The 15904-nt window shown below is 45.8% G+C and overlaps 1 protein-coding gene and 1 long non-coding RNA gene across 3 annotated transcripts in view; one reads left to right on the forward strand and one right to left on the reverse strand.

Moving 5' to 3' along the window:
* The window catches only part of LOC139260028 (uncharacterized), a 43234-nt gene extending 38708 nt beyond the window's left edge, over positions 1 to 4526 (forward strand). Inside the window, exons 2-3 of the long non-coding RNA XR_011592706.1 lie at positions 4011 to 4173; positions 4434 to 4526. This is a non-coding gene — a long non-coding RNA (uncharacterized lncRNA). The remainder of the gene's footprint in view (positions 1 to 4010; positions 4174 to 4433) is intronic.
* Positions 1 to 15904, reverse strand: part of dlgap1a (discs, large (Drosophila) homolog-associated protein 1a) — a 358889-nt gene that overhangs the window by 68629 nt on the left and 274356 nt on the right. For both annotated transcript variants that reach the window (XM_070893128.1, XM_070893125.1), the window contains one exon: positions 9251 to 9669. In XM_070893128.1, coding sequence (XP_070749229.1) covers positions 9251 to 9669 — 419 coding nt within the window. The remainder of the gene's footprint in view (positions 1 to 9250; positions 9670 to 15904) is intronic.

Raw genomic sequence — 15904 nt, forward strand, 5'->3', positions numbered from 1 at the left:
ACTCCTCAGAGGCACCATCGCTCTCACCGGTACTCAGAAGAGAATATCGGTTGGAAAGCGGGATGGCCTCAGGGAGCACGGGGACTCCTGCACTACCTGTCTAGCATTCTTCCTCTGTTTGGAGGTCAGCCACTTCCCCTCAGCCTGCATGCTTTTAAGTTGCGGGGTGACCACCTCCTGAAACGTGCTATCCATGGAGCTCTCAGCCTCGCGGATGCACCGTATTGACTCCACCCACTGCTCAAGTTCCGAAACGCGAAACGTAGTTGAAGCTGGAGACACCTCCTGCACACATGGTTGTTTAGGCTGCACGAAGTGACCAGGATTTCCCACATGCCGCAGGACATGCACTCCACAGGACTGAGCTGCCCTGCCATCCCTCTAATTAGACTTATCTGTTATAATAGAGAAAGATCAATCAACCAGCCAATCACTTACCTGCCTCCAGCTTCAACTGTGAGCGGGCAGAGGTCAGAAATGCAGTTTGAAGCCAAATCCGAAATCAGCGGGGTGCAGGGGAGTAATGCACTCAGTAGCAGGAGGCCCGGAGGTCGGCAAGGAGCTTTGCATTCCAGAATGATCCTGGAACAGTGAGCAGTTTTGGCAGACAGGAGTAGGACCCGATAATGCTTTATGTGGTCCAGCCAGATCTGGCAGCGAATGGCTAAACCAGTTGTCCGCCACATCCATTCAAGTTTGCGCCCCTTGGACTTGAGGAAGTAAAGATGAGGGCCTTACCAGGGGAATGGCCAGGGTGAGAGAGAGTAATGGTTTTAATACGGACTAGGGCATTAAAGGTGGGGATGAGGGTGTGGTTGAGCAGACTGATGGCTGCAGAAATGTCATAGTGAATGGAGGGACAAAGGCTGGGCAGTTTGGAGTTGATAAGTGCGGTTGTAAGAGAGGTTGGAGAGTTTTTTCCAGGGGCGGATGCAGAAGGAAATAGGGTTGGGTGGGGGAAGGGAGAGGTGGGTGGAGAGCGATACAAAGAAGTGGTCAGAGACGGCCTTATCTGCAATTGACACGGTAGGAATATCGAGACCACGAGAGATGGGAAGTTCAAGGGAGTAGCCGTGAATATGGGTTGGGGAGTTCACATGGAGGGAGAGATTCAGGGAGGATAGGCGGCTAGTGAACTCAGAGGAGAGAGAGCATGATGACTTGAGATGGAGGTTGAAATCACCGAGGGTGAGAAGTCGCTCGGTGCAGAGACTGAGGGAGGAAAGCAGTGAAGATATCTCGGTGATAACACTTTTACGGTACTTGGGTGGGTGGTAGAGAATGAGAATTTTAAATGAGAGGTGAGAGGGATGGAATAAGGTGAGATGTTCAAAGGAGGAGAAAGTGCCGGAGGAGTAGGGGTGTGATTTGTTGATGAGAGCCACACCGCCACTACAGCGGTCTGGGCGGGGCAAGTGGTGGAAGGTATAGCCAGGCGGGGAAGCTTCGTTTAAAGGTAAGGTGTCATCACGCCTCAGCTAAGTTTCCGTCAGGGCCATTATGTCGATGCAATCATTCATGATAAGCTCATGGATGGCAAGGGCTTTGTTCACAAGTGACCAGACATTCTACAAGGAGATCCGGAGAGGATCGGTGATGGCTGATCCACTGCCAGCATCCATAGGGTTAGTGCTTGGAGGGATGAGTTGGACAGGGAGGAGATTGGCAAGGTTAGCCCCCCGCAGGCAAGCTGGGCAGCAAGGTCGGTGAGAGAGTAGGCTGGGACAGTTGGTGTTGCTACACTTGAGGTGGCAGTCTCCCCTGCCCCAGTGCTAGACAGAAACAGCACACCCGAAGTATGGGATCATCGGGATTTCCTGTCCTGGGTCATAGATTCTGCCAGCACTAAGGAAGGTCCTAGGTGGGGCCTGACATCTAGCAATAAGGGGATCCAGGCACAGAATCATTGTCCACCAACCTCCCACTCTGATCTCATATGATGTCCCTTCACAACCTACTGCTGCCAGATTTTTGACACCAGTCTGCTTTCTGCGATTGTCCTTCTGCGCCACGCACCGTTACCAGCTGCTCAATGGTAACAAAGCATGAAGTCAGAGGAGAGATGGAGGCAGGATAGGAGACAGTGACAATTGGGGAGATCTGGGATCTGGCAGGTGGTGCAATAAGACGAGGGGATGAGATGAGGAGGGAGTAAAATGGACAAGACAAGGAAGGGGGAAATGAAACGGGGACATGAGACAGGGGATAGAGTCAGGCAAATGAGATGGGCCAGCGAATCTAGCAGATCTGGTGTAAGGAGGAATATCTGAGCTTAATGAGCACAAGACCAAATGGGGATCAGGATTTGAGTTTGACTGTTTCATTGGGGGATGGAAGGGAAGATAATTGAGGCCAACAGCCTTTATCTTGTTAGAGCCCCACACTTGTCTCCTCCCCGTCTGTTCCCCTTCCTTAGGCATCAGCTGTGGCTCAGAGGTAGTGTTTTCCCCTCAGAAGGTTGTAGGCTCAAGTCCCACATCAGAGACTTGAAGACAAAATCTAGGCTGACATTCCACTGCACTGCTGAGGGAGTGATGTACTATTGGAAGTGCCGTCATTTGGATGAGTTGTTAAACTGGAGCCCGATCTGTCCTCTGAGGTGGATGTAAAGGATCCCTATTTTGAAGAAGAGCATGGAAGTTCCCCCTGGTGTTCTGGCCAATATTTATTCCTCAACCAACATTACTAAAACAGATTATCTGATCATTATCACATTGTCGTCTCTGGAACCTTGATGTGCGCAATTTGGCTGCGGTGTTTCCTACATTACAACAGTGACTGCACCTCAAAAGTACTTCATTGGCTGTAACGCACTTTGGGATGTCTTGAGGTCGTGAAAGACACTATATAAATGCAAGTTCTTTCTTTACGATTCCCCTTCCCCCTTAATCCTGTTGTCTCCCCTCCCTCTTTCCAACCCTTTTGGCCTTATTTTCTCAACTTTGTCTCCATCCATTTTCCCCTTCAATCTATTTCACAAAGTTCCTGCCCACAGCCATCCTCTCCCCTATCCATTTCCCTTAATTTATCCTCCACCACTCTCAACCCCAAAAGCCCTTTCCATAATGCTAAGTAATTAAAAGTGTCTGTTGGCATATTAAGTCTTTTTACTTGCGAAGACCAAAGGCTAGACTTTCCACTTTGTGGGCGATGTTCCAGCGATGTACGACATCTCAGCCTTACTGATTGCTGGAACATCGGCTATTTTTAAAAAAAGTGATTTTCCACTCGGCGATAGGTCAGCGATGTGAAATGGGTGATCCGAAAGGTCGGCGATATGACGTTCGCCCACCGAACGGCCAGCGATGTGGAAGGCAAAAGCTTCCCTAGCAACGGGCTTCTGCGCATGTGGGTTTTTTTTTTCCGGCCAACTAGCTTTCCCGTGGTTCTGGAGGTCAGGGGTCATCTACACATGTGCAGAAGGCACAGGGAGGGGCAGAAAGAGAGAGAGAGAGAGAGAGAGAGGATAGAGATAGCGGAGGAAGGGAGAGACAGAGAGGAGAGATCAAAACAGGACAAACTTTATAATAGTTATTATAATTAAAATTCAAAAATGTCAGAAAGCCATTTGGAAGCTGAGGGGGAGAGAAAGAGGGCAAAGCCCTTTAGCGATGAGGCCAATGAGATCCATTGCCGGTGGAGACAAATAACTCTGGGTGTGCATGGGAAACCCCCACCCCGTGTATATAGAAAAATATGGGCCGAGATCGCTGATGTCGTCTCCTCGACATTCCATGAAGAGAGGGGGGCAGACCACTGCCGAAAACGCTGGAATAGCTTGGTCGCGGCAGCAAGAGTATGTTGCATTTTATATTTTACTGATGCTAGGTTTTAATAAGAACAATGAATCTCCTGTATTGAATTTAAGTTTGTCACTCATAAATGTATTACGTAAACCAGTTTTATGTAATTACGTTTCACATTTTTAAACCAGACCAGTTTTAAACTGTTGTGACTTCATGATACGACCTAGTAAATTAGCTTATGCTATGCTCTTTTCTCGTTTGCAGAAGAAGATATCTAGCAACCAGGCCGAGCAGAGGCGCACCGGGTGGGGGGGCTCTGCTCAGCTGCAGCCTTTAACTGACCTGGAGGAGTGTGCGGCCGCGCTGGTGGGACATGAAAGCCATTCAGCCACCACCCACGGTCTGGTGGAGCCCAGCCATACGTCTCGTGAGTAATGTGCAATGTGTCAAACAGTATTAAAAACTTAACTAACTAACTAATGTAATTTCCTGTAATTATAATGCAATATGCAATATACTTGTAATATACTTATAATATACAAATTATGTCATGTCATGTCATGTCATGCATGCAGCCCTTGTGCATAAGAAGCAGGGGATGCAGCCGCTACAGCTTTCTGGGGTAGTGAAAAGTATTGATATGTAACGTCTCTCGTTAATGTTAATAAGGTTGTATGTGTTTTCAAGGTCATCCTGAGACCTTGGTCGAGCTCCAAATGTCACCTGCACTATCACCACCTGAGGAAGAGGAGGAGGAGGACGAGGAGGAGGAGTTGCTGATGTTCGATGAGCCCGAGCTTGAAGAGGACGAGGAGGAGGAGGAGGAGGATCACTAGCGTGATCCAACAATTGTGGAGGGGGGAGGGGATGAACCTGCAGCCATCTCCGTTGAGAGTGAAGAGGCACCAGGACCAAGCGGTGGGCAGCCGGCAATGCCAAAGCGCAATATATTGCTCTCGTCGACCCCACGGAGGTCGGGTCAGCGAGGTCAGCAATCACCTCCCTCGAATGGTCAGTTGGTGGGCCTGACGTCCCTGTGTTTGGAGACAGTCGCGAGCTTATCCAGGGGTTCACTCAGTTCGCGTGTGACTTTTCACGGGTGTGTGCTGTGCAAGCCGAGCTATTGGAAGTAGCACGGCAGACACTGGAAGGGGTGCGTAAATAGACCGCCGCAACAAATGCCCTTCGGCATGCGCTGCTGGCCGAGCACGGCACTGCATCCCAAGGTGTCGTGTTGATTCAAAGTCGAACTCCAAGCACTAAGGCGAGTACGGAGGAGAAAGTTCCTCTTGACTCGGAAGACGAGCAGCCTGTTCTGTCTTCCACACCAACACCTCCACCATGGCAGGAAGTCTTGCCATCGACCGCTCCATGCCAGCTTCGTCTCGGGGTGCGGGGACCAAAACAGGCGGGTGGAGTTAATACACGGGGCAGGTAAATGACCTGGAGGGAAACGTGGCCGCAGGTAGGTGGGGGTTTGTTTTGGAAAGTTTCACATAGTTTTTTTTACTGACAAATTGTTCATTGTTCATTGTATGTTAAATTGTTTAAAATGTTTGTTCATAGTTGGGGTGGATGGATGGGGAGGAGAGTGTTTGAAAAGAATTTTGTTTGCAATAAATTTTGTTAATGATTTTAACAATTGTTGTGCATTCGCTGAGAAGGTTAGGTAACAGGAATTTTGACTAATTTAACATCTTTATTCTCTTGTAATAACATTACTTAAGTTGAGCATTAATGCAAATGTTGCACTACAAAGGCCAGGCCACTGCAGGCAAGGCTAAAATGTAACTCAATGCAAATGCAACTTTTGTATAACTGTAATTGTTAATCTAAATGTAAATGTGACGATCCCCAATGTAAGTTCATGCAAAGCGTTCCTTTATCAGCTGCTGATGCAACAGATTTGCGGCCGCGTAACTCCCACGGGTTACTGTTCTTCTAGGGTGTAGTAGGACCATGGCTGAATCACCAGGCTGATCCTCCCCGAGGTCCACACCAGCCTCCTCTTCCTCCTGCTGCTTCTCCTCCTCCTCCTCCTTCTCCTCGCCGGCTGGCTGTTCCATCTCCCCTCCTTCTGGAGGTGGACCTGCAGCCCCATTAGCATTTGCTGTCCTCTCCTTAATACTAGGTTATGTAGCATGCAACACACCACAATAAACTCAGCGACCTGGTCAGGGTGGCACTGTAGGTTGCCACCAGAGTGGTCCAGGCATCTGAAGTGCTGCTTTAGGACTCAAATTGTCTTCTCAACGATGTTCCATTTGTAATGTGGCTTTCGTTGTAATGTTTCTCTGTTTCAGTGATGGGATTACGCAGTGGGGTCATCAGCCAGCTGGCAAGGCCATATCCTTTATCCCCCAGCATCCAATCATGACCTTCTGGCTGATTGACATACAGGTCAGGGATAGCACTCTCACATAGGATGTGCGCATCATGGATGCTGCCAGGAAATGTAGCATTAACTGTCAGAATGAGTTGGCTGTGGTCAACAACAAGCTGCACATTTAGGGAGTGGAATCCTTTTCTGTTATGAAACACCTCCACATTCTGTAAAGGCGCTTTCAGGGCTATGTGCATGCAGTCGATTGCTCCCTGCACTTTGGGGAAGTTTGCTATTCTGGAGAAACCCAAAGCCCTCCCGGTCTGTGCCTCCCTGGTCATAGGGAAGCTTATAAAGTTCATTCTCAGCATAAAGGGCTTCAGTCACCTGCCGAATGCAGCAGTGTGTGGCGTGCTGAGAGATACGACAGATGTCGCCAGCTGAAACCTGAAAGGATCCCGATGCGTAGAAGGCTAGTGCTGCAGTAACCTTTACCTCAATGGACAGTGCGGTTCTGATGGTGCTAGAAGGCTGCCAATCTCCCTTGACGAGCTCGCAAATCTCATCGATGACCTCCTTCTGGAAGCACAGCCTCCTAAGACATGTGTTTTCAGACAAGTTGAGGTAAGATTGCTTTTCCAAGTACCTTTGTTGGCTGTATGCTCGCCTTCTCTGGCTCCTCTGTCTCTGTCTACGCATTACTCTGCCACCTCTTCGATTGATCCTTTCAGAAACCAGCGTGTGAGCAGTTACGAGTAATGGCACAGAAAGCATAGGCCCCATCAGTAGCAATAATTTTTTTCACTTGTTATTAATGCACTTTTCAGTTATAAAATGCATAATGTACTAAGCTACAATTGTACAATGAAATATAAGTATAAATCTGAGTCAATCTATCTGTAAAATAGCCTTAAATAACTAACAAATATCTCAGCTGCAATTTTTTGCTGCCACCTCCCTTCCTCTGAAATTCAAAATGGTGTCCGTAGTGCCCATTTCGATGAGGAAGGACCGGGAAAATCAACTATTATCCAATGATGTTCTCAGCGAGTGATCAGCCCGGCGAAGTGCCGAAAGTTGGGATGGGCGATGAGCGGTCGATCACCTCAGCGATCAGTTCGGTGAAGTGAGCCGAAACTTGGGGGCTTAATTTTCCGGCGATGTTTCTGGCTTAGTTTCCACTTTTTGGTCAAAATGGGCCATAGAGGTCCTTTTTGGGCGATATATGGGCAATAAATGAGCGATGTGAAGTGGAAAGTCTAGCCCCAAGTTTTTCAGCTTAGTGTTGGGAAACCAGTGAAGACAAGAAGATCTTGGAGGGTGGGGAGGCATGTCAGGCAAAGTATGGTCACGGGAAAGTGGAGTGGCGGGATGAAGGCCCAAAACTAGTTGGGTACGAAGGCTAGGTTTAGCCTGGCAGTAAGGAGGCCTGAGAGTGCCAGTGAGAAGTAGCAGCTATGGTGGGAACCATCAAAGGCTCCAGTGGCTGCAGGAACATTCAGGCAACCCATTAAAAATAATTGGGGGTGAATCTTTTCAGGGTATCCTTGGCAATTCGGGAACCCCCGTGGATATTCACCCCCAATTTATTTATAAAAATTGAAGTATAATTTCTTTACATTTTTTAAAAATAATCTTACTTGAAGGCTGTCAAACCTCAAACTGAGCTCCACAGTACCACCTAGGCAGTAATGGTGCCTACTTTGGAAACTAAAGGCTAGGAGATAGAATTTTGGCACAGGTTCCCCGATCTCCTGCCATGATTTCAGTGGAAGATTGGTGGAAACCAGAGACTGTTTACACCGTTTCTCTGTGGTTTACATCGATCTTCTGCCGAAGTTACACTGGAAGATGAGAAGAACCTCCATGGAAATTACTAATGTAGGTTTTGTGATCAATGTTCAAGTATCACCAGTCAGAAAATCCAAGACCATAAGGTGGACTCAATCAGGTGTCAGTAAAATCAATAGAAAAACATTAATGTGACAGAAACAATATTACACAATATTGTGCAGGAAAACTGGTTACAGAAACTTTTAACTTATTATAGACCAACGAGTTAAATTAGCAGATTATCCGTGATATTGCTCATGGTAAATCAGAGGTTATATTTTTGCAAAAAAGAGTGATGCTGGAACATGGAAGTGGGGGAAGTGTACATATCTCTGAAAGAATTTTTAAGGTACCTCCTGAAATATAGCAATTTAAGTGTTTTGTGATAAATAAATATGGTTATCAATTCATGCAGATAAATAAATATGTGAAGACTACTTAAGTAAATCTCTGCCAATAATATAATGAAACAACCTTTCATTGTCCATCTGTTTACAATGTGTTTTTTTTTATAACTGCTAAGAAATATATAAAACTTTAATCTTTTAGAATCATAGAATGCCAGAGAACCGAAACAGGCTGTTCAACTCATCATGTCATTCTTATTTGCATCTTTCTTTCTTTATCACTGCAACCATAATTAAGTGTATTTAAGCAGAATCTATAAGTAAAACTTTTACATTTAGGAGTTTTGTTTAAAATTCCCTCCTAACTTTAATAATGGCATACTCCTATGAGTCTCCCAGTTGAGGGAAATGGCTGTAGGAACGCCCATGAACTCTATGCTGTGGCACAAGATTGATGGAAAACTTTCTTGTGGTATTTCAGTTTTGCTGCAGGGACCTGAAGCATGCATTCGGTCTATTATTTGCAAATGCCAATAGCCTAACGCCTGCCTCAGGCGTGGATGAAGGATGCCTCTAGTTTATCCTTCCCCAATATGGCGGGTGGTGCATTTCCAGTCGGAAATGTGCAAACACTTCCTGGCTGCAATTTTGGGGTCTTAGGAGATCACGTAGCACCTGAAAAACGGGCACTATGCGGCCCAATTTAACTCCCAAAGTGTTTATTGGCTTTGATTTCTTTTCACATTTCAATTTAAAAAAACAGATTGTTGTATCACCAATATTCATAGGGGGGGTGGTTTTCCTCCCAGTTTCTCCTGCTGTAACTTTTGTGGCAGTTTGGGAGCAGAGTGGGAAAAGTGCTGAGGAAGTTCATCTCCGTAGATAAACATTGATAACATTAGATAAATGTTATATACTAGCTATATAATATGTTTGTTTCATATAGAGACCAGCTTTAGTTCACTATTGTAGATTTTCCATCAAAGTCTACGTGTACTTACTTTCTTCAGGAAGGTCATTATCTTGTTCTTCTTTTTGCATCTGTTGACACCAGGCATCCATTCGCTCTTTTTCAGCATGAAGCAACTTCATAAACCACCGTCCGTCCCTTTGACACACTGACCTCTGGCCTGCTTCTACTTCAGTGTCTGATGTAGAGTCGATCCAAGGTTCAGGAGGTGGCAGAAAAGAAGGATCAAAATCTGAGTCAAAGTCATTGTGCTGTGCACAGGCCTGTAAATGGTCCCCCTCCGCTCCAAGAATGGTAGTTGTGGATGTACTTGCATCTTTGGAGAACTGCCTTAGCAATGGACCTAAAGCCACTTCCTGGGGTTCTAATGAATCTTCTGAATTTTCCTGATCATCCAGATCTGCCTGCACTGCTGCTGTCACACTGTTCGACCGTGTAAATCTTCGAGAGCTACAACAAAATAAAAATAAAGCTATAACAAAACAGTTTAATATAGAGGGATTTTTGTGATGCTTGAATACATTATACCTGTACTACTAAAAGAGGAAAAGAGCACCATCGCTGATAGTAGCAAAGGGGTCGTAAGGCAGACCCAGTAGCTCAGTGCACTGTCAAGTTTGAGCTACACAAAATAGGAACATCCCTGGTTTCCTGATTCTCAGCTGTGACAGTAGTAAGGTCTGCAGGGCCAGTGCCCTCACGCTATTAAAGAAAACGAACAGTCAGACTTCCTTCTCCTGATTGTCATCCAAATATAGCATGTAGATGCTGGGTGAAGACAGGATCAGGTTCAGTTGTAATGCCTCCCCACTATGCCAACATTATCTCAGGGGGGAGGGGGGTTAGCTAACTGCCTCCAGCCGTCTCGGATTTATTTTTCAGAATGATTATTGGCCAGTAGCAGACTTTTCCATGGCGGGCCTCTTAATATGATGCCCAGTCTGTTCCAGCAACTTGATTTAGAGGTAAGAAATCTCATTTCTTTAGTGACAAATATTCATTATTTATTTACCTTTTATTAGAGTGTTTTATTTTGGGAAATACTTAAGTTTGGCCCAGAGACACTGTGATATGGGCAACAGATACCGGGGCTTCAATCTCAAGGCTTTTTAATGCAATTTTGGGGATGACATTCAACTAATGTTACGTGACAGTTTTAAAATGTAAATCGGCCCTTCGGGCATCAGCTTCAAGTGCAACTGGTACTGACGGTAAACGTTGACACTTTTAAAATGGGTTTACCCATTATCAAAGTTTGATTTTGGAATTTTCAAAGTATGTTGAGATGGAATCTTACAATTTTTATATATATTACATACAAAAGTAACAAAGCTTGATTAAAAAAAATCAAAATTCAAATTTCTGCAACCTTTTGTGGATGAGGTACAATTCAATGAAGAAAGTCAACAGAAGTTTAAAATATATCAAACAGTAGAAATTCTAAATTCAAATATGCCTTCAAAATATGCCAAAATATGTCTTTCACACAGGCAAAGCAAGCCACTTAAATTGAAAAACACACACATGCACAGAATTGTTCTGATAAAACAAGTTATTAGAATCTATTAAAGTTAGTTTCTTTGAAACATAAAGGCAAGTGGTAATACACCCTGAAATTAAGATTAGCGCACCATAATGTTATCAGAGTTACATGCCTACAATTACTGCAAAATGGTTTTAAAGACAGTTATTACACTGGCTATGAATAGCCATCTGGAAGAGTGATCATTGAGGCCAGAATCTTACCAGCCCTGCGAGTGTGAGTTGGGAGGCAGGCCTGTTGTCAAAATGGCCGTGATTGGCAGCAGGGCAGAAGTCCGCTCTGAACCCGCCTCCTTGTGAATTTCCAAAGTGCTGGCTCTGCCTGTGGATTGCAGATCCGGCACTAAGTGACGTGTCAGGCAATTGTGCTAATTAAGAAGCTGCTGGAAGTTATTTAAGCAGCATTTTATCTAGTCCAAAGGAGTTTTCCAAGTTTTTTATGAGATTCATGTCCCTCGGGTATCACGTCAGGTAAGTGTGTGTCGGGTTCTCAACAACTCTGGATTGGTTTGATTGGTTGACAACTGCAGAAGTGGTATAAAACTGACCATTTCAAGGATGTTCAATTTCCAAACAATGAAGCTGGAGCCTTCAGAATTTGGAATACATTTTCAGCTTTATGGAGATTTCAAGTGTTTGCAGTGAACTCTTAATCCAGTGTCGCCTCCTTGGAGCAACCATCATTGACAGATTGTTTCTGTCATCTCAATTTCAGCTGTCATCTATACCATCAGCATCAGTGCCCTTGAAAAAATCTCACTTTGGTCCTCAGAATCCCACCAAGATCAGTCCAACACCAACATCACGAAACACACCAGAATCACCAACAACACCAACATTATCCGCAATCAACTGATGGTGCAGTGGAAACAAGGCATCAGCACCTGTCCATATTACTGGCCGGAATGCGAAGGATGGCCTCACCATTTACTTCACTTGACTCTGTACACCCTGGCTGCCACATGATGCGCCATGTTGGCACCACCCCACTCCAGCACCATAAAGTATCCCTGCAATGTCCAAGCCATTCCTTTCACACTCATCGCCATTGCGGGGGCAACCCTTATGTCTCACCATTCACTACAATTCACTAAGCCACTTCCAATGGGGCACACAAATCTGTCCAAGAATGCAAAGTGTTCAAAATAAAGATTTCAATGTTTGACAATACATTAGCAGAAACCCTACATGAACATTGGCTAAAAGACCCAAGAGTCTGCACTTGTGTGTTTTTAGTTGGTATGATTGGAAAACGGATGAGGGTGAGTGTGAGGGCTGGCTAATGAGATGGGGATGTGATAATGTAGATAGAGAAAGAGGGATGGGTGGAGGTGCAAGATAAGTTGGTGTGAGTAAGGATGTGCAGGAGTAGGGCAGGGAAGGCAGAGTGATGGGGATGTGATGAGTGGCACAGCAGCATGAGGTTGAGTGTGGCTTTGGAATAATATTTTGTGATTTACTTTGGTTATTGAAAGGTTTGCACCACTGCAGCCAGGTCCTCCTGACGACATCCCTGCTTGTGCCCTCCTGTGCAATGTGCAACCAGACTGCATTGGTGTTCTGGAGAAGTCTCTTCCACCCATTGGATGGGAAGAGAACCTGCCTGAGTGCTCTGACTCCCTCCATAAACATATGGAGGAAGTCATTGGCGAGCCTGGGTGCAGCTGTACACCTTTGTGCAGTGCTTGTCAGTGTTTGCAGCACCTCAATGCTGCAGAACACTGACATTACTGTCAATGGGTGGAAGAGACTTCCCCAGAACACAAATGTATGTGGGCATGGTCCCCTTAAGGAAACCGGCTGATGACGCATCATCAAATAACGTTATCAGACCCGCTTTCTTTTAATTGACTGGGAACCTCGCAGAGCGGGCTGAACAAACCCAATCAATGGAAAATCACTTGGAGAGAGCTGGATGAAGAATGGAGAAGGCTTCGAGTTCGTACCCAAAGTCGCATGCCTTGTTCTAGACCCAGTAGGAAAAATCGTGGCCTTAGAATGTGTTTCAGAAATAAAATAACCAAAATTAAATGGAACAGAAGAATGAACAGAAAACTTGATTTAACCCTCTAATGCTCAACATGTGCCATTTTAGAGCTATTCAGATCTAGAGTAGGAAATCTGCTTATCAGGGAAATAAAATATAGATCCAGATGAATTCTCTCTTTGCACAGCACAGATTTAAGCTATATTCATATAAGCCAACTATTAGTTTTCAGATACCCACTTCACAGATGGTGGAATTGTGTACATAAGCGTAGGGTGGAGCTGGGGGAGAAAGTAAAGGATGGAATGGGGAGAGCACAGTTCATCGGAAAACAAAGAAACGTGATGCGATACCTGCATCAGTAACTTTCTCATTTATCTTCCAGCTTATTTCTTATATGAATTTAAGTTACTTGGATCAAAATTTATAGCCACCATTAAAATTACATCAAATAGATTTAATAAAAATATTATTATATTATATAAATAGCACTACATAGTGAGTAGCTGTAGTTCTGGCTGTTTCACTTGCAATGATGACTGTCACAACTCACTTGTAACAAACATGGTTTCCCTCACTCATAATGAAAACATTTTTCATGTACCTACTTAGAATTTTTCAGACATACACATAATAAAGAACATAAAAATTACATTCATAAAGCAAGTTATCATGTTTCTCAGAAATGACCCAAAGTACTTTGCAGACATTGAATTAATTTTGTTTATCAAGACAAATGTGGCAACAACCAGCAATAAAATGAATGTTAAATTGTAACCCCAAAACAATTTTATGTTACTCTGCATCACCTACGGTTTCTTCACCATACAGGAGCGGGAGTGGGAGGATCAAGAGGCCCATAAAAGGGATCCGAGAGTCGGAGGAGCCAGCTGGTACAGGGACAAAAAGTTTAAAAAAAATCAAAGTCGAAGTGTGATGTCACAGCCAAGCGGGTAAGTGATTGGCTGGTGGATTGGTGAGTATTTTTCTTTTTCCTTTCGGTAGGAAACCTTTGGCATTGTTATAAGTAGCATCTGCCAGTAAATATATGTGATCTTTATTATCGAAGCAGAGCCAGTTAATTAAATCGGCTGTTTGCTGAGTAGCGGCTGGATGTGTTGTGCTAAGGTTGTGCTAATCATCAAGATCTACGGCGCGGCACTGGACAACGTGGACCATTTTCCATATCTCGGGAGCCTCTTATCAACAAAGGCAGACATTGATGCGGAGATTCAACATCGCCTCCAGTGCGCCAGCGCAGCTTTCGGTATCCGAGGAAAAGAGTGTTTGAAGACCAAGCCCTCAAATCTACCACCAAACTCATGGTCTACAGGGCTGTAGTAATACCCGCCCTCCTGTATGGATCTGAGGCATGGACGATGTATAGAAGGCACCTCAAGTCGCTGGAGATATATCACCAACGATGTCTCCGCAAGATCCTGCAAATCCCCTGGGAGGACAGGCACACCAATATTGGTGTCCTCGACCAGGCTAACATCCCCAGTATTGAAGTACTGACCACACTTGATCAGCTTCGCTGGGCAGGCCACATAGTACACATGCCAGATACGAGACTCCCTAAGCAAATGATTTATGCGGAGCTCCTTCATGGTAAACGAGCCAAAGGAGGACAGCGGAAACATTATAAGGGCACCCTCAAAGCCTCCCTGGTAAAGTGCGACATCTGGGAGACCCTGGCCGAAGACCGCCCGAGGTGGAGAAAGTCCATCCGGGAGGGCGTTGAGCTCTTCGAGTCTCAATGCAAAGAGCTTGAAGAGGCCAAGCGCAGGCAGCGGAAGGAGCGCGCGGCAAACCAGCCCCATCGACCCCTTCCCTTGACGAATGTCTGTCCCACCTGTAACAGGGTCTATGGCTCTCGAATCGGACTGTTCAGCCTTCAAAGAACTCACTTTGGGAGTGGAAGCAAGTCCTCCTCGATTCCGAGGGACTGCCTATGATGATGATGCTAAGGTTTAGAATTTAGTTCCACTCGATAGTTGCGAGTGTAACTAGAGAGATGGCAGGGCAGCTCAGTCCCGTGGATAGCACATCCTGTGGCATGTGGGAAGTCCCAGGTGCTTCGAGCAGCCGGGCAACCACGTGTGCGGGAGGTGTCTCTGGCTGCACTAACTCGAGCTCTGTGTTTTTGAGCTTGAGCGGCGGCTGGAGTCACTGTGGTGCATCCACGAGACTGAGAGCAACATGGATAGCACGTTTCTAGAGGCGGTCACCTCGCAGCTTAAGAGTGTGCAAGGCAGAGAGGGAGCAGGTGACCGCCAGGCAGAAGAGGAGGACTAGACAGGTAGTACAGGAGTCCACTGAGTCCATCTTGCTCTCCAACCGGTACTCTGTTCTGAGTGCTGGTGGGGGTGATGGTGGCTCTGGGGAGTGCAGCCAGAGCCAAGTCCATGGCACCACGGGAGCTCAGCTGCACAGGGAGGGAGGAAGAAGAATGGAAGAGCTATAGTGGTAGGGGATTCAATAGTCAGGGGAGCAGACAGGCGATTCTGCAGCCGCAGACTGACTCCAGGATGGTATGTTGCCTCCCTGGTGCCAGGGTCAATGATGTCACTGAGCGGCTGTAGGGCATTCTGGGGGGAGAGGGTGAACAGCCAGAGGTCGTGGTCCACATCGGTACCAATGACATAGGTAGGAAGAGGGTTGAGGTTCTGCAGGCAGAGTTTAGGAAGCTAGGAGAGAGATTAAAAAGCAGGACCTCAAAGATAGTAATCTCTGGATTACTCCCAGTGCCATGAGCTAGTGAGTACAGAAATAGGAGGATAGAGCAGATGAATACGTGGCTGGAGAGATGGTGCAGGTGGGAGGGCTTTAGTTTCCTAAGGCATTGGAACCGCTTCTGGGGGAGGTGGAACCTGTACAAGCCAGACGGGTTGCACCTCAACAGAGCTGGGACCAATATCCTCACGGGTGAGTTTGCTAGTGCTGTTGGCGAGGGTTTAAACTAGATTGGCAGGGGGATGGGAACCTGAAACTAGATTCAGTAGGGAGGGGAGTAAAGCTGGAATTAGAAAGCAAAAATAAAGAAAGTGAGTTTGAAGGAGAGAGGAAACAAGCAGGAAAAAAGGGTAAAAAAACAAACTTAAAGGCAGTTTGTCTAAATGCACGTAGCATTTGTAACAAGATAGATGAGTTGAC

This window comes from Pristiophorus japonicus, chromosome 1 (genome assembly GCF_044704955.1).
Source record: "Pristiophorus japonicus isolate sPriJap1 chromosome 1, sPriJap1.hap1, whole genome shotgun sequence".
In the NCBI taxonomy this organism is placed as follows: domain Eukaryota; kingdom Metazoa; phylum Chordata; class Chondrichthyes; family Pristiophoridae; genus Pristiophorus; species Pristiophorus japonicus.